This window comes from Ceratosolen solmsi, unplaced genomic scaffold (genome assembly GCF_000503995.2).
Source record: "Ceratosolen solmsi marchali unplaced genomic scaffold, CerSol_1.0 scaffold10, whole genome shotgun sequence".
Classification (NCBI taxonomy): Eukaryota; Metazoa; Arthropoda; class Insecta; order Hymenoptera; family Agaonidae; genus Ceratosolen; species Ceratosolen solmsi.
This window is the reverse complement of record NW_011948412.1, coordinates 14,443,538-14,463,872: the sequence shown is the minus strand read 5'-3', so window position 1 is coordinate 14,463,872 and position 20,335 is coordinate 14,443,538. Positions and strand designations below refer to the sequence as shown.

The window sequence follows — 20,335 nt, the reverse complement described above, 5'->3', positions numbered from 1 at the left end:
GAGGGCGAGCCGCGAGCCCGACGACTTTACCGACCGAACACCCCCACCTCCTGTGCCCTACGCCGCTCGCCGCCGATGACATGATTCCAACGACGTTTCCTCGGGGTTTTCAAACGCGCACATTTCACCTGCTCAGCTCAGGGAGAACACGGCCGACACTGGTATTCATTGACATTTTTTTCGTCGTGGCCTTCGTTAAATACAAAGATTGTATCTTAAAAAGAAAATTTATAACCGATTGCCACACAAGCCAAATTTGTGGTTCATTTTGCCTTGTAATGCACAGCCATTGCAATTTTTTCGTAAACTCACGTTTTGAAGCCATCTTCTGAATGATTTTATTTTTAATGGATTTCTTGGGAAGTTAGTACACTAGAAGTAGTTAAATTTAAGATTTCTATGAAAGAAAATAGAAAGATCTCCCATTTGCCGTTTTTTACAGGTTAAAAAAACACTGGCAATAAAGTACTATAAATTTCCTGAATTACGAGAATTTACTTTATTGTGAGCGAATAAAACTCAATCTATAAGCAAAACGTTTCTCACATTATTCGTCACAAAATCGACATTTTAACTTTATGATTAAATTGTGATAAAAACAACCTTGTATTTCAGAATAAAATCAATGCATATTGAAGAACATTTTCTATTATATTACTTACTGGGTAGTACTTTACCGTATGATTTTTCCATAATAATCTTTGCTCCATTTATATTAGTATTCATAATTTTCAAATTATTTTTGGATATATGTTTTATAAAAAAAACAATAACAAATAATTAAAGTAATTAAATTTCATAATTTTATTACTTCATTATTTTTAATTCTGATTTTTATAATTACTATTAGAATTATGAATGATTTTAATAATGAATAAATCTTAAGACTTTTGTTGAGTAAATATACTTCTATTATTCAATATATTTTATTAATAACAGCAACATTACATATAGATAATGATCTTCAAAGCAGTAATTGTCAATAACGAATTATGAAGGAAGTTGTCTAAAACGGATTCCGATATTTTGTAATATGACTGAATAGCTTCTTTCACTATTCGTCCTCTTTGGTTACATCTCCCAAGTTGTAGAATATAATACAGCCGAAATTAATTGTAAGAGTTTTCTTTTATCCAAAAATAGCAAATATTTCTTTGTAATTCAATTTTTAAACAGTTAATAAGAATTAAAACATATTAACACATATTCATACATTATACGAAATATTTAATTTCCAAAATGAGACAAAAATTGTCTTTAAAATTACAAATAATATACTATAATAATAATATAATAAATTTAATATCATAAATTTAAAAATGTAGTCTAAGGTAGGAAAATAAATTATTATTAGAAATAAATTTTAGTGCTACTTATAAGAATTATAGAAAAAATATAAATTATGTTTATATATATTTTTATTTCAATATATGTGCAATTATAGCTAATGTATAAAAGTTTAATTATGTAATTTAATCATTTGTTTTTTATTAGCCTTAATACTTTTTTCTCAATTATATTGATCAAACATGATAATTACATGTAACAATATCATTAATTCGTTCCTCATTGTACATTCTAAATTATATAATGAATGGTGCAAAATATGATATATTTTATAAATTGTGGAAAAAATCTGATATCTATTATTGAAAATTTATATCTAAATATATATGTTTTTACATCATTTATTAGAAAAAAAAAATTAATTCCAGATCATGCAGCATAGTCAATGCGAGTCTTGACCTGCTCAAGAATAGTTAACAAGAGATATGGAAAGTCCATAAATGGCAATATGTATATGGACGTGATATAATATTATTACATATTAAATGGGAAGTTATCGACTTGTCGTTAATTCAAAGAGCAGTGAAAGTGACTCAAAATAAAATACTTGTTATTATAAGTCCAATAATGACATCATAATTTCAATTTTTTTTACAACACTGAAAACTAATCTATTTTGTAGCTACTCGCGAAGGAATAAATTCTAGAACAAATTTTGTCATAATTATTATAAGTATATAACCAATTAAATAAACTTATTAAATAATATTGAAAATTACTCTGTATGTGTGTGTGTGTGTGTGTGTGTGTGTAGAAACATTCTTTTGGAAAATATAAGAAGTAATAGTGCAATAATATTATATAATAAAATATGTTTATTAAAGCTTCCTTGCTTGTTATGTTTCATCGTGATTGTTGCTTTAATATAGTACAATAATATATTTTAATATAATATATTATGCTCTGATATTGTTAGAAATAACGAATTATTATATCACATATACCCAGTCACACACGTACACACACACGCGCGCGCATAAAAAAATTTTTTTTTTTAAATTATAGAGATTTTTGTTTAAATATTATATCAATTTTTAGTTTCTATATAGAGTTGTATTATTTAACGATTATACTAAGTATATACATTTAAGTTTGATTTTTGAACATATAATTATCTTATAGCACAAAGATAAATTTTAAGTATTTAGAAATTATTCAAGCTGAATTAATTTATAAATTTAAATGATATACAATTGTATTATAATAATGAACTTAAAGAAACTTACGACTGCAATAATTTTACTACTTCAAGTTTTAATACTTTCTTTAATTGTGTAAAACAGAACGATTACAAATATTAATAAATTAGAAATATAATAGAACTGAAATTTTTCTATTAATAAATATTTAACTAATTGAACAGTCAAATTTTTTTATAATTGATCATTCATAGTTTATCTAGAAGTTTTATCAATTAAACTATACGATTTTCATATTTCCGAATCATTTATTAATACGAAAATTAGTAACAATATTTTATCATTAAATTGAAAATTATTTTTAATAAATTTAAATTTTAAACAACTTACTATGTAAAAACAAGATTAATTAAAAAGTATAATCTAATTTTCTATAGTTTTATTTATTTTAATAAGTTTTGAAAATGTAATTATTTACTTTTAATTTTTTTATTGAAATGAAAGTAAATGAATGGTATTATAATTTCAACCGCGTTTCACTACTAAATATATTTGCTCAAGCTATGCATTGAATAGAAGTAGAACGAAAGGGTTTTTTTATCTTGATAAAAAATATTTTAGAGTACTTGATGTAAGTAATCACTTTCAAATTTGTGAAAAATATTATGTGTAAAATTTTAGGACATTTAAAATCTTTTGACAATATATTATTATATTGATAAATTAAAACAAATTAACTATTTTTTATTTAAGAGTAATTTTTAAGCTATAATTTAATTAAATATTTATACTTTAGTTTCTATATTTATTTGAACGTGAGGATATATCTTGAGGAAGTAAATTAATATTTACATTGTTTATAACAATTTCAATAATGACTATAAATTTAAAGCACTGATTCCATCGTTATCGTTAATAGAGAAATAATATGTTTATCTTGAATAAACTAAAAATTTCGTTTGATAATAGTTAACTTCCATTTATTGAAATTCGTTCAATGTGTATTTGATTCTTTCATATATTTTTGGTCTGTGCTAAGGCAAAAAGATGAGCCATATAGCGTGCGATGTTTTTTTTTTAAAGGAAAATACAATCTTTCAAAATTAATCGAATGAAATCCTTCGATCTTGTGTCTGTTCTAGTGACCTAAAAAGAAACTGGCATCGAAGAAAGCTACGAAACATTGAAGTGTTACGTGGGACGGTGGTGTAATTTTGCAAATCACTTGATCTAAGTCTTAAAATTCTCTCCAAATTATAGACTTTCTTATATATAAGAAATAATTAATACATATTGAGATATATTATTATTGTTTTCTATTTAAGGGTGTTAGTGATTATATTTAACTTAATAAACATACAATTTTTTAAATATATTTTCTGCATTATATTAAGAAATATACTGTGATCCTTAAATTATTAATTCTGAAATTAAAAAAGAAATGAATATTTTATTTACTAATGTGGTTCTAAAGATTTGAAAATTATGGATATTTTTTCGAATGCAATTCAACTGGTAAGATAAGTTGAATTAAGCGCTACATTTCACGGATTTACAGATAAGAAGAAAATAAATTGTTTACCTTATAACATTTTTTTATGTATATTTGAATCTGATTATAAGATATTTTTTAATAATTTAATGTTATTTCATTAATATAGATATGACTAAACGTGACGGCAATCAAGGGAAGCATCATATATGAAAAATATTACAATATAAAGTTTAGTCATAGAAAGATTTATACAAGCTTAATTGTATTAAAGTGTATAGACATAAAGAGCTATAGATATAGAAAAGTAAATACTTTTCTCTAATTTAAAACGTAAATGCGAAGCAATTCCATATAATTTGCACTCGCCATGTAAGTGTCCACTTTTGACAAAAAAAGAAACTATTATGTCAGTGAATAAAAGGAAAATGTACCTGATAATACAAGCGGCAAGCGTATTACGCGCCCGGAGTGCCGTCCTCGCAATGAGAGCACTGGCCCTCGTACTGACCATCTCTGAAGACGACTAACTTTTGCCTGGCGTGTTTTCCGTGACTGCAGCCAAAGCATGATAACGGCTCGATAACAATTGATGCGAGCAAAGCTGACTGGCACTTAGACTACGTAGATATGAGAGACTAAACGCGCACGACACTGCCGCTCGGGGTTGATCGCCTTCTTATCGTTATTCTATAATTTTTTAACTAAGGGAATTATGTGCGCGGAAGCCTATTTATATATGCATACTTGATTTGCGAATTCTTAGGAAAATGATGAGATGCGAATTTTATGGATATTGATAAAGATCATTTGAGTATTTTAGTAGTAGTAAACGTGCCACGGATGTGTACATAATGATTTCTTCTAATTTTGCCTCTATTTTTGTATAAATTAATAATATTGACAATTCAAAGAATTTACAATACATTCTAATAAAAAAGAAAAACTCTGTCTAAGTTTGAGATTTATTTTATTTTGGCTTTTTGACAATGCTTTAAATAATTTTAATTAATGAGTTGGTTATAAAGTACAGTAGTAATTTGATATTTGTGCAATTAACGTTACTATGATGATTTATTAAACTTTACGCTTGTGAATAACGAATTTCAATAATGATTTTTAATTAAATGTATTAGGATGCTCATATAATTGACACTTGATTGTGACATATAATATTTTAGATAAGATTAAGAAAGCGATAGATTTTACGTTCTCTAATATATTATCTGGTTACACTAAATGAAAAATTTATATCAAGATAGTTCTGTAGTATTATTAAATTAAGAAATGAAAATTATTGAGATAGCAGGTGAATTAAATTTTTAAAAACAGTCATTCATTTTTAATCGGTTACTGTGTATTGAATAAAATACTATACAACTATTTTCTCAAAAACGTTTTTTTACAGACTACATCTAAAAAATGAAGAAAACTATATTATCAACTTTATAATTTAATACAATTGCAAATGTTTACTGGAAATATTTTGCTACTTAGAGTTTTTTATGCAAATAAATTTAGGTAAATCAATGAGGATATATTATACGTCAATCTTATTATTATTATTAATAGTTATAATATGCATAATATCTGCAAGGAAATATAATTCAAAAAATCATTTCCAATTATTCATTCATGACCGTTACATACAAAACGAGCAAATAAAATAAATAGCATATTCTTTTTTATTTTATTCAATATAATTTAGTCTTAATTCTGCGTGTTAGAAAAATTATGTATGATTTCGAATATTTATAAAGTTTATATTTTCATAAAATACTAAAATACATGGATACAGAATGTCAAGCCTTTGTATTTTACAATAACAAATCAATTTTTAATAAATCAGAATTTTAATTTTTTATTGAAGTTTAATATTAATTAAATACTGTGTAAAAATGTCTTAATATTACTATTTATTAATAATATTTTTTATTAATATACAATGAAAGTCTTTTTCTCCAATTTTTAACAAGAGTTTTTTAACAAAAAAGATTTAACTATAGATTTTAATGTTTTATATTTAATGCATAAGACGATTTAATTTTGTTTTTATCATATTAACTTCTCCGTTATTATTTGGAACTTCATATTAAAAAAAATAATCTGTAATATACATTTGCACATCCTTTTCAATCTATACTTTCTTACTTTGCATGTTTAATCTACAACTTTCTACTCCAATTATACTTATCAACTATATTTCTTCATTGATATTTTGCTTTTATTTAGTTTGTTTGAAAAACATTAATACAAATTATTTTATTCATTCTCGGATTTCCTCAGTTTTAGATTTTTAGTATAATTTAATGTATAAATTATAAAATGACATAATAATCTTATATCCTATTATTTATATTATATTAAAATAAAATTTTTAAATATTATCAATGGATTTATTCATTTAATTTGCTAAACTTAGTGAAAACTATTTATATTTTTTCAGAGCATTTGATGAATCGCAAAATTAATTTTTATGTGCATTCTCAAGATAAATTTTTGCATATTTATCAAAGATAAGCTTGATTTTCCTTCTTATTTAGCGAATGTTTTACATAACTTTGTATCTCCTGTAAAATTAATTATATTAGAAAATAATATTTGAATACCGTATACTTACACATTTAGATCTATTAAAATATTTTCTTTATTTAATTAAGATGTATTACAGAAATTTTGTTCTTAAAAATATGCATTATACTTCTCTTTAACATATTTCTAACATAATATATTATGATTATATATATTTAATACAATGCAATTTCACTGTTCATTTCAATGTATTTCAGTTTTGTTTTTAAATGTATCATACAAATATTTGATTATTAGTTTAATTTTAATTTTAATTTTTCATAATTAAAAAATAATGTTTTTTTATATAAAACGGTATAATAGAAATATATTGTTATTATTTTAATTTTTATTTCTGCTATATGTAAGTATATATATATGTAGATATAGCTGTATATCAGAAACTAATTTTAATTTTAGAATTTTATTATTGCAATGAAATATTATTTATTTTTAATGTACACATTTACTATAAAAGAAATATTTGTTATTGATTTAACTTAGTACTGAATAATGAAATTAATTTGAAAGTTATTTGGAATTTTCTTTATTAAACAACTTTATTATATTAATTTTAAATTATCGTTGTAACTGGAATTTAAAAAATTCTTTGAAATTCTTTCTAATAGATATGATTTAATAGTGTCTTAAAGAACGTAAATAATTATTTGTTAATCGTAATCTTAACAAAGTATTAGAAGTTTTATTTTGAACGAAAATAAATATTCAGTAGTTTTATAGAATCTGCTATATTAAATTTTTAAATTAAAAAAATTTATTCTATATTTACTCTATCATTTGAAATTAATAATTACGATTTTAAATTATGATATAATCTCTTATGCACCACAAATTTCCTGTGAAGTATGATTAACAAACTTCGGTTAATTTTAAAGTTTGTATCGTAAATTAAATATAATAAATTATTAATTAGTAATGAATTTAAGAGTTGTCAGCTTCTTATGGGATTTATCATTTATTCAGAGTTATTACATTATTAAAATGAAAAAATTGTAATGATTTTTCTTACTCTCTTTTTAGTAAATTTAAATAGAAAAAATCTACAGCTGGAATAGTTTATCAATTGCATTTATTATAAATTGCAGAGACTAAATTAAATTTCACTTCATTTTGAAAATGCATCTTACCTTCTTAGAAAAGCGAATAATTTTTTATATTAATTCGATGATAAGTATGTAGAATTATTAAAGAATAAAATTAATAGAAATACATTTTATCTTTCGATTGTTCAAATTTTGTAATATTTCAATTACGATGGTAGTAAGAAGTATTTGCAAGTATTTGTAGCTCCAAAATTGATGGTGAAAAGAAATTTTCTTTATATCTTGAAAAATATTTAATCGTGTAAAATATAGCTAAATCAATAGTAACAAGCACGTAAACTTTAAACAACGAAAATTTGGCAAGCATAACTGCGCGCTAATGACCGAAACAATCAACGAAATGAGGGCGATAACAACTAGCATTTAATGCTCTGCATCGTTTTGAACTTCGAGTTGACTATAGTTATCTCAATTTCTCTTGCCATAGTTGCGCAACATACACATCATTTTTACGCTGACGTGTGGAGTATGAAATTCCTCGCGAGTCTCGTCTACACCTGGCTTCTTTTGGCCAACAAAATTAAAGAAAAAAGTAAAACAAATGAACCAGGCGAAAAGATCCATCACTGTTATAACGAGGACCTCTTTTATTTGGATAGTCGTAAAATTAGCGAATGTGTGTGTGTAAAAAAGTGAAAAGTACAGGATGTCCACGGTGTCTTTGTTTGACTGAAATTATTTAATTAGCAAGTCACATGTTTGCTAATACTTTATTTTTAACTCGTACGAAGTATTTAAAGTAACATTGTAAGTGTCCACATACAAGGTAAAATTGATTTTGTTGATTTGATCGATCCTTGGACAACTGAAAATTAACTCTATGAAATGCTGTTTTCGACCTTCTTGAATTATTTGAAAATATATTATATATACAACATTTATTTAAAATTTGTTTTTGAATTCTTTTTTAATAAAAAATATTATTGAACTTTCCAGGATTCAGAATATTTACCTAACTCTTTATTGCACAATTCTTTTACTTTTCCTTTTTACAATTCAATCATCAAAGTTATATAATAAAAATTATGTTAAAAAAAATATCTAATATATAATTTTGATATCAAAATATATTTAAAAAATCACTAAATATATCAATTTATAATGTATAAATAACAATTGTAATAACAGAATTAATAAAAAATTATTTATATTTTAATAAATTGTCAAAACTTTTTGGGTCAACTGAAGAAATAACGACCATAAAAATGAATAAATTATTTTCTTTCAATTTGACCTAATATACAATGAAAATTCATATGAATCTTTATTTAAGTGTTTCAAGATCAAGAAATAAATTAAATAAGACATTATTATATAATTAGCATATTACATACTACTTTCTCATTTTTTATCGATGTCGCTTGCCCAGTTGAATATTTACTGAAATTCATTTACTATTATGTTTTAAGTATGTAAATTGGGAAATCTTTTTTGAGATATGAATTGTTTGTAATAATTTTGTATATTTTCATTATAAAATTATTTATTGTTATGTTTATAATTATTATGCTTATCCAATATTCAGAACAATAATGTAGTATTTTATTCTAATAGTTTATCGTGAAACTTTTATTAACTAAAATAGTTAAATAATACATGAAAATACTATATTTGCTTACTATTATTAATTAATGATGCATGACTGATAATTATATTTAAATAAATTGAAATATATTTGTATTCTGTATTACCATTATTTTATTTAATAAAATATTTATATTATATATAATGTATAATTTTCCTTCTTAATTTTTTTGATTAATAAAAAAATTCTGCAAAATTTATTTAATCTACTTTGTAAAATATCTACAGAAATTTTTGAAACTAATAAATAACAATACTTTTTATAATACATTATATTTGTATTTAAAAATAATAGTCATAATTAAAATATTTCAAGATAAAATATATCTATAAAAGTATTGAAGTAAATTAAAATTTTTCTTAAAAATTTCCAATTTTTGTAATATTTGTATTATTGCAGTTTTAAGAACATCAATGTATTTTATGGTTTTACCATTTCTAGTAATTACTTCTACTCGATGTAGTTTATATAGTATTATAATAAATTCTCCTTGAAAATTATGAAAAAGTATCATTGTAAGAGAAATCAAAGAGAACCAACGATTCGTTCAATTTTCTGTAATAAAGGGATTTTAATTTTTTCATCATGTAAAAAGAAAGATTTTTCTTATCGCATCTATGCAATTTTGACAGTATCAGTTGTATTCGTAGTTGTATTATTATTCACACAGCAGATGTCCAGTTGACAGATAAATTTTGATTGCGTGTATAATGATAATGGCAATAGAAAGTTTTCGTGAAGTATCAAATAAATTATTGTGTATTTACTCTATGATATCCAATGGTCTTGGCCTTATGGCCTAATTCGTCACAGGACTATTAATTCGATTTATGTATAGGCAATGGAATGGTTCAGTGTCAAACATGTATACTTACATTTATAAATACTTGATTGTTCGACGTACACTACCGATTTTATAATTTATTAATTTACATCTTTCTAATTTATTATAATTAATGCTAATTTGTAGCTGTAATAGACCATCAGATTATTATATAAATAATTATTAAAATAGTTTGTATTTAATGAATTGATAATTATGAAATTTTACTTAATAAAAATTTAGTATTTAAGTACTTTTCTGAAGTTTAATTTAAAAAAAATTAAAAATATGTTATTGATGATTAGCTAAAGTGGTCTGTTAAATGAATTTAATATGTAATATATAAATATAAAATAATTTACTTCGAATATTTTGTACAATGAAAGTGAATTCGCAGTAATTTTATCCGATTATTCAAGCATGTGAGTACTTTATAAATTTTGATGAAGCATTTGACATACCTTCACTAACAGTATTACAATTAATTTATATATGATTTCGATATAAATTTTTATAAAATATGAATGTTTATATTAATCGATGTATAAAAATAGGCATAATAATGAATTTCAGTTCATTCAATGCCTTTCACACATGTTGTGTATGTCACTAAATGGAAATTACATAATAGTTGTAAAAATATTTTAATTTTCTTTGAAAAATAGAACGATTAATAGTTTCCCAATAGAATATCTAACTAATTATTTACTATCAATAGTATCACAAATGTTGTATAAGCACGGAAAAGGAAAATGCATAATCTATTTTTATCAATCAGGTAACAGTCAGGTAAAATCATGTTTAAATAAAAATTTACAATGTACAAAATATTCTTAATTTATCAATTTCACTGAAAGTAAAATTAATCGAAAGTAAACGAGGTTAATTTTTTTTGTTTTTTTTTTTTCAATGGATATTAGAACAGTGGCCCATAAGTCTTTGATGACTGAATACGAGAGCCTCATAAGGCTACGTAAGAGGCAAGAAAAAAACAATGAGATGAAAAAAAAATTCACCATTCGTAATAATTATTAAAAGCTAAACAAACAAGAGTGGAAGAAAACTTACCAGTCGGTCAAGTCTTCGAGGGAGTGAAAGCCGCTACTGACGGAGGACGATAAAGACATGATGATCGCGGTCCTGAAAGCAGTACGCGACTGCGGCCCGGCAGCATCAGCTGGCTCACGATCAACCAACATTTTCGCGCATTTCGCTTTTATTCTTATTTATATACCCATCCCTAACCTCAGTATATCACCATTCCGATATGTAGCGACTATATTTTTAGGGCAATCGGTACTTGACGAATAAGGTGGAGTCCCTTGGGTAACATGTTTGAAAATGTTTGCTTTTTATGAGGCTCGAACGTTTAATTTTCTTCAAATACAGGATTCAGGATTCAATATATTTTTTCTACTAGAGGAATACTTGAATTAATTTGTCATTTACTACTAGGTATTTTTACTACTAGGGGAATAATTGAATCAATTTGTCATTTACTTTTCTACATAGACTTAAAATAGAATTGTAATTGTTCGTGAATGTTTGAATAATAAATTACTCTTTACAGAACATTGTGTTACATTTATAACTATAGTGATTCTTTTGATGATTCATTTCATTTAAAATAATAAACAAAATGTGGTCGCATGGGAAAATTGTTGTTACAATAAGAGAGCGTACTTTGAACGAACAAAAATCAAACGATGCAAAATTAACGATTTTAATTATAATTGAGTGTGCCATATGAGCTTTTGAAGAATAAATTATCTATATTAGACATTAAGATACAGATCAATTAAATAATGCGTGCATAAATTGTCTATGATGTTTTCTTGTTTTATCGATAAGATAAATTTTAATTATTTTTTAAATATTAATTTATTCATAAGATAAAACTATTTATTATTAGTATATATTTTTTTATTTATTATTATTCAAATTCTTGTATAGAAACTACAAAAGTTTTAGTTATTTTCTAATAGTACATAATGTAATCACATAAAATTCATGTATGATAAATTTTCATATAATACATAATTCAGTAAATTATCAAATAAATAAAAAATTGTAATATCTAACGAATTATAAAAAATAATTATTAAAATTGTTATTATTGCGTATTTTATTATAAGAAATATTATTTTTGGTATTATGTTTGGTAAAATTTAATATCACAAGAAAAGAATATATGTTCAAATAATTATTTTAATAAACATAACAATGATAATATGCAAATAATATAACAAATATTATAGTATATATATATTAAAACAAATATCGCTAAAGAATATAAAAACGAGTTATAACATACTTTACATTATTGTAGAAACCATTATTCAGGTAAAATAATATTTTGATAAAAATAAGTTTGTCAATGTACATTTGAAATACAGTTTTATGTATCTAAACACAATCTTTTTAGTATGTTTATGTTTTTTTTTAAAGTTATTATGCTAATACATAAAATAACAGTAATAATAACTATTTACACATTTAATTAAATGTCTTTATATATATATATATATACGTCTCTCTCTCTCTTTCTCTCTCTCTCTGTGTCTAAATCATATACAAAATTCAAATCATGAATATAAATGAGTATTGAATATTGTACTTTGTGTAAAAATATGTATTTATTATACTCTATACAGTAACTAAAACACAGCACACATACATTATACTACGTGGAATACTAAGCAAATGCTACTGGTTCTGCAATAAGTAAGTCTACAAAAAAATATTAATAAAAAATAAAGTAACGTTGCAATCTATATATGTACACATAATGTATACCTATCCAAGGATTTATCAAAATAAAATCAAGGCATATTGATATTATCGACTGAGAAAAATTGTAAAAGGTTCACACAAAAGTAGTTACATTAAAACATGCCGAGTGGCGTTAGCTTACAAGCATGAACTAGAGTAACTGCTTTACCTTCGCGGTTCCACCTGCTCGATTGTTAACTCGGACCGCATATTGCTTTAAAGAGAAAAACAAAAATACACATTATTAATTCGTTCGTAGATTATATAAAATCTATTCATTCAATATAAACAAATGATGGGCGTATGTTGCTTACTTTATGTACGATATTAGAATTATGTATTGTCAAATAAATTGTATTTTGCGGCCTATTGTGGTGGCTTTACTCCTCTGATAATCTTTGCTAACTTTTGACATGTCTCTAATTTATTATCTACTAAAACAATAGTATTTTAAAATTTCCGAAAATAATGATTGTCCACACCTTAAATATGCGTTACCTTCTGATTACGAATACGTGTTTCTGATAATTTTACACATTTGAAACTTAGATTTGCTGACTATAATGGTTGCTCATTATTTTTGTACTATTAACTATGATTATTTCTTCCCGTAATACAATAATACGCATTAAATATATTCTGTTTGATTTATTATATCAAAAGTATTATGAAATTATAGCAGGAAAGTAAGAAATCGTTATCAATATAAGTAATTAATGTAAAATCTTATAAATATTACATATATATTATATATTTATGTTCCTTAAAATTATTGAAACAGTCTCATTTATAATGAAATATTTTATGACGAACTGTACTTTATTGTAGCTTTGACATTCATTAAATTAGCTACATGAGGTACAAATTGTAAAAAGTTTTTATAATATTGTTCATTATAAAACTGAAATATTTGAGTATTAATTATTTATTTTTTGATAAAATTTGCAAGAATTTTTTTTTTTAAATGTTGCATTCCAATGTAATTATTACAATAAATTTATCATGCATTAAATTCATTCAACGTAAAAATATTTTTTATATGATCAAACAATCTTTAAATATATTATTAAACATTATATTCATACATATCATTAAACAAAATGACAATCATGTTTAAAAAAAATTTTGATTATATATATATTGTTTTTTAATTCGATATATCGTTTTACATCGTTTATATTCATTTGATTTATTATAACATGCATAAAAATATTTTTGTTATAAAAAACGATTTTTTTTTAATAATAATTTTGTAAATTAATGATAATTGTATTATATTTCTATTACATTCTATTATCTGCTTCGAGTCATTTTAAACGACGATTTATTACGATTGTATAATATAATAATACATTGGAAATGAGGTCATGTTCTACAACTATCGAAAAAAAATATATTAATGCAATACCGTTTTTATATTTTACTTTTTGTATGATCTTCTGAATATATTCGTGTAACCTTGACATAAATCTTTATTTTATTTACATTAGCTTAGTCCTGACATCTATAATATTATTTTTTCATTCGAACCCTGATTATTAACTTTCATTAAACAAATTTCAAACAAATTGAATTAATTTCTTTAAATATTTGTCACTAAATACATACTATGAATATTTATAATAATCTATTTGTTGTTTATACTTACTTTTATATTCTTCTTGAAATAAAGATTTTATAGAAATCTTTTGTTTTGTTTAAATTATTACTATGATAATAAAACTTATATTTAAAATATGATAAATCATGATGTAAAATCTTTTTATTTTGAACTGCTTTTCAATATTACGAATAGTTTACAGTATATTATCCAAATTAGTAATAAATAATATATTTATATAATATATAAGAATATATTATATATATATATATATATATATATATATATATATATATATATATATATGATATAATAATATTACAAAATATTTGATATATAATTGCACTTTATCACCCTATTATTTTATATTTCTGTATTCATATAAATATTTTTACCTGGGCATTAAAACTAAAATATTATTTAATATAAAATCATTTAAACATATAATGAAAATATATGATTTATTCTAAGTGATGGAATAACGAATATAGATATTTTACAAATTATAAATGCCTATCGTGTCTATTACTTACAATTTTTATAATAAAAACTTTGTCTACAACATTAGAAAGCAAAAATTGTTATTGTGAAGTAAAATAAAACTAATTCTTTTGCGAATACAAAAAAGACGTGCGATGGCCGGGAATCGAACCCGGATCAACTGCTTGGAAGGCAACTATGCTGACCATTACACCACCATCGCAACGACGAATGATAAATATTCTATCTCACTTTTTTAGACTCTAGCGTCTATTTAATGAACTTAATAACACAATTTATTCATACAGTACTATCGAACATTTTACCCTTGATTTACATACATTTAATCATTAACTACTATTGACAATAGGCAATACGGCAGTAACTAAACTGCAAATAGCTTGATTTATTCGCCTGTTCTCATTCAAATAAATAAGATCTTAGTGACAGTAAGAGATTTTAAATCATCCGTCACACCCCATATTAGAACTAAAATTCATCCCTTCGCCCCCCCTTTTCCTGCACGATTGTCGTACAATACTACTATCGCGGCGCACGCACTGATCACGTCAGTAGCGCTCCGCGCTTTCAACTTACCTGAAGGTTTGTTGTTTGTCCTGCATTACTGACACCGGTGTCTTCTTCGAGGCTGTATGACCACTCTGCTCGAGATCGACCATCGCCTTCGCCAAGTGCAGATCACTCTCGTTCATCTCTGTAGTCGCCTTTAACTTGTGTACGAGCTGCACTAAAGGATGTCTCGTTGCGTACTGTTTTACGTTAGGAAAAATTCAAAAAGGTTGGTCGAGATCAGAGTGGAAAAGAGAGAGAGTGAGAGAGAGAAAGAGAGGCGAGTGGTCTCCTATTATTGGTTCCAAGTAGTGCGCACATACGTAAGCACCCGCGGCTTTCGAACACCACTTTTCGCGGAGAGACGCAACATCGTTAGCTGATTTGTGGTTACAAAAGGGGACTAAGCCGCTAAAAGCGAAAGGATATTTTTTGTTTCCTTTGGAGGCTCGATGTTGAGACAGAAATCCTATATCTCCTGACTTTACTTTTCTTAAAATTAAATATTCATGTTGAAGTATAGTTTTTAAAATGAATCGAGGTCTCCTTAGTTCTTTTATATTATAAATAAATATATCAAGAATGAGAATTCAAGTATTCGATAATCTAATTTGCATGTATATAACAAAAGATGAGACATTGTTATTACTGAAACAGCAATTTTTCTTTGTGTATCTGTAACCAAAGATAGTTAAAAATATGAACGTTAAAAATAATTTAATTTTATATTAATTATTCTTTAGACTTTATACTTAATAATACATAATAAAGTATGTAATAAAATTAATTGTCAAAATGACATGAAAAATGACATCAACTTTGAAGAACTAAAGTAATTTACAATTTTTATAACTATTACAATTATATAAAAAATATTAATTTAAAAATTGATTTTTCTTTTTAAATATATATTTTAGATTTATGTAAGTTATGTTCATATAAGCATAAGCTTGGAAAATATATTGATTGAATGTTGAAAGTAATGAAGTGTTTGTTTATTGCATAATTCTATGGAATTAACATGGAACACATGGAATTAATTGTTTCCATTTTAATAAATAGTTTTAAAGTTAAAATCAAAAACAGTAAAATTGTTTAAATTCAGTTAGACGTGCATAATATATGGAAAATGAATAATTATAATGTGACCATGACAGTTTATTATGAAGAAATTATTTATTTGAATATTGAGATTATTTTTATGCAATTATTTAATAATTATTTGTATGAATAAATATATCTGTGTTTATTTATATATACATATAATTTAAATTCGCAATATTTAATATACAAACACAAATATGTTTAGCTTGATTAAGAACTAAAATAAAGAACGACTGTTGGATATCAAGTAAGGCGCGGATATGTAATAGTAAAGTAGTTACAATTAAAAATGATATTTTTATTTTTTACGAATAAAAATTATAAGAATAGCAACTATTTTTTATCAATGTGATATTTGAAAACACAAAATGTCATAAGTATAAGTATAATTGAAATTTAATAAATTCTATTGCAACTACTAAATTATTTCAAGACTTTGTTAAAATTGTATTTATGAATTTTTTAAAATATAAAAAAAGAATGCTAATTAAAAAATGTATGAATTGTTTATTACTTTGTATTCTCTGTATGATAAATATTTGAATTGTTTAAGATTGAAACATTTATTTTCTTTCCAAGAAAGTTTTTTACAATATAAAAAATGATTGAAATAGCATTATAAATACATCGTATATGTATAAATGTATAACTTTTTACGTGCACCGATATATATTATTATTTCAAACTGATTCAATATTTATTTCATTTTCCGATACTTTAACTACTTTAACAGAAAATTAAAAATAAGTTATTTGATTAAATTTTGATTCATGCATTAAATATAAATATAATGGAATTATTTGTTTTCATTAAATTGGTGTCATTTATAAATGTTTGTTAATGTCAATAACTGCATATTTTATATTCTCTTCATTATAAATTTATTTTTAGTTGAAATAACTACATCAACATTCATAACGTAAGTCTATTTGGGTGATATTTTGGATTTATAACTGTAAATATTTTTGTATGTCATTTGTAAAATTATTTTTTTATAGTTTAATACTGTAGTTAAAAGATTATTTTTTACGATATGTGCGATTTGCATCAAGCTGAATGAACTAAAGATACCATGTCTATTCATAGAAAATGCTTGTGCACAGCTATAATTTAACGCACCAAATAAAATTTAAAATACTATATAAGTTTGCGGATATATTTGATAATGTTTAATTTACCTAAAAAAAAAAAAATAAAATAAATACCAAATTTTGTAATTTTATGTTCATTATTTATTATGAAAGCTAATAAATCACCGTTCAATTGTGTTTAAATTAATATACTTTTGCTGAAAGAAAAAGAATAACCGCTTTAACAAAATAAACCTATTTTTAATCTATTATCGACATTTTTTTTTAATAGTATTTAATTTTTTCAGTGGAATTTTTAATATTAAAAATAAAGACGTAATCATTAATTTTTATTGAGAATGCTGTATAATTAGTATTTTTAATAATTAATAAATGTTTAAATATTAAATTATTGCTGTTAATTGAAATATAATATTAATACTGATTTTGGGATGTAAAGAAAATTACATTGCCAACATTGAAAAAAATACTTATAATACTTGTCCCAAGAGGTCGCCAGAGATCAGACAACAGTAGATTATCAACAGATTAGCTCCAATAATTATATTTACCACACTATCCTATTAATAAAACATAATATTGCATTTATGATGTCATTGTAATATGTAAAAATTCATAAAATATATGTAATTAACTATTCAGCTTATATATTTTATTTAAAACAATTATTGATATAATTCGTGTAATTCATATTAATTTTATTCGTAATTAATTCGTACGTATCAATATACATTAATAATATGATAACGGATGACGATGCTTCAATGAACAACAATTTAAAATAACATATACAAAATAACAAATTCAATTACATCCATATAATTGAACATAATTATTTTTATTCTTAATCAATAAAATATGTTAAAATACCCTTCAAGTTTTAAACTTTTAATATTTGGTTTAAACCACATCCTTTCAACTAAATTCCTTTAAAAGGATTTATTATTTAATTTACAATAGTATTTTGGATAATATAAAGATGAGAACAATTCAGCTGGTACAATTCTTATAAAATAAACAATATAAAGTTTGTTATTATTACATTTATTCACTTAATCTAATACAAAAAAGAGGTTCAAAATATACATTATTTACAATTATGGGTTAAAATGCTCGATGTACATTATTGCATTTTTATAATAGACTAACTACTCAAAGAAGTAGCGGCTTAAAACTATAATAAAATTGTAGACTTATCAGGAAGTTTCATTTGAAAAATACCATAAATATATGTTTCTCACGCAACTTATTATCTACATTTGGCTATATCAGTCATTGAACTTGGAATCTACACTTTTAAAAGTAAATGAACAGTTTGTCGCGGGTGAAATAATAACATAAGGTTCTTTTAGGAAGGGGAGGTAAGTGTTTTAAAGTTTACAAAAATTAATTACAATTAATTTGCAATATGTACAATAATAAAAACATGTACGATAAATAAATTTAAATTTACATAAAAGAACATGTTGGACTCGTTAAATGTATTTTCACTTCCGACTTTTGTGCATTAATTTAGGTATGTGTGTGTGTGTGTGTGTGTGTGTGTGTGTGTGTGCGCGCGCGCGCGCGCGCGCGTATGTGTGTGTGGGTACGTAAGGAAGTGTAAGCGTGTGTGTATATCTGTATAGCATATCTTAAATCTACGATTTATTAGAATACAAAACAGTCTCCGTAAATGCAACAGGTGAAGTCGCTGTATATACTTCTCAGTTTAAGTGACTTACCGCGTCTTAATATTAAAACCGGGATGATTCCTTGTTTTTAACTTTTTTGTTTGATGAAATTAAATCAAGTACCCTACTGAAATAAAATTATAATATTTTTATATTCAATTATTAATATTTTTATATTTGATATTCTTGTATTCTTTTCTTTAAAAAATTTGTAAATAAAATAATAAATAAATTAAAATTCTAAAATATATAAAATACTTTTGTTTTGTTTGGATAAGGTTAAAATATAGGTTAAAATAAAATAAAATACTAATTATATTTGAATATAAGTTTAAACAAAAACTTTAAAAGAAAAATGGTATTAAAAATGAATATCATTAAAATTTGTGAATACAAATAATTGAAATTTTCATAATAAAAGCACTTGAAAATTGATCGGAATAGAACATTATTGTAATGGATTAGAACTTAATTCGATGAATAGAATCTTATCACATATTTTTTGCTTTTATTTCTTAACGGTAATTCGATATTCGATATTTTCATATTGTTTATTTACTTTTTCACTTCCACACAGAATAATTTAGATATCATTTTTAAGCATCTAAGTTTAAACTTAACACTATTAATTGAATTTTTCGCTTGCTTAATTAAAAATTATAGATGTAATCAAAAGAGTTAAAAAATTCTTCAAAAAGATATAAAAATATTGTCTCTATAATTAACGAAATTATTTGTTATCGTTTTTATATAATATAGTGTATAGTTTGATTTAAGCATAATTTTTTAAAGTTACTGTTAAATTTTACATGTAAATAAAATTATCACTGATTTAACAATAAGTCCACTAAAAATAAAACATTGTTAATGATATAATTTTAAACAAATTTTTTAGTTTTTATGTTATATACTTTAGGTCTATGGAACTTACTGTAAATATCGCGTTATAAATATTATAAATTAC

The 20,335-nt window shown here is 23.8% G+C and overlaps 1 protein-coding gene and 1 non-coding gene across 6 annotated transcripts in view; both read right to left on the bottom strand.

The window, feature by feature from the left end:
- LOC105360250 (NAD kinase) overlaps window positions 1–15,696 on the bottom strand; it is a 41,670-nt gene extending 25,974 nt beyond the window's left edge. For 2 of the 5 annotated variants that reach the window (XM_011497121.1, XM_011497130.1), the window contains exons 1-2: window positions 15,531–15,696; window positions 13,023–13,067 (exon numbers count right to left, since the gene is read on the bottom strand). In XM_011497121.1, the coding sequence (XP_011495423.1) occupies window positions 13,023–13,067; window positions 15,531–15,646 (161 nt within the window). In that variant the 5' untranslated portion in view covers window positions 15,647–15,696. Of the gene's footprint in view, window positions 1–4,412; window positions 4,510–11,149; window positions 11,307–13,022; window positions 13,068–15,530 lie in introns of those variants that run through there. The other 3 variants (XM_011497146.1, XM_011497139.1, XM_011497155.1) reach the window with 3 other exon arrangements.
- On the bottom strand, window positions 15,085–15,156 carry TRNAG-UCC (transfer RNA glycine (anticodon UCC)). Its single transcript has one exon. It is a non-coding gene; the product is annotated as a tRNA-Gly (tRNA).
- Window positions 15,697–20,335: the final 4,639 nt, after the last annotated feature.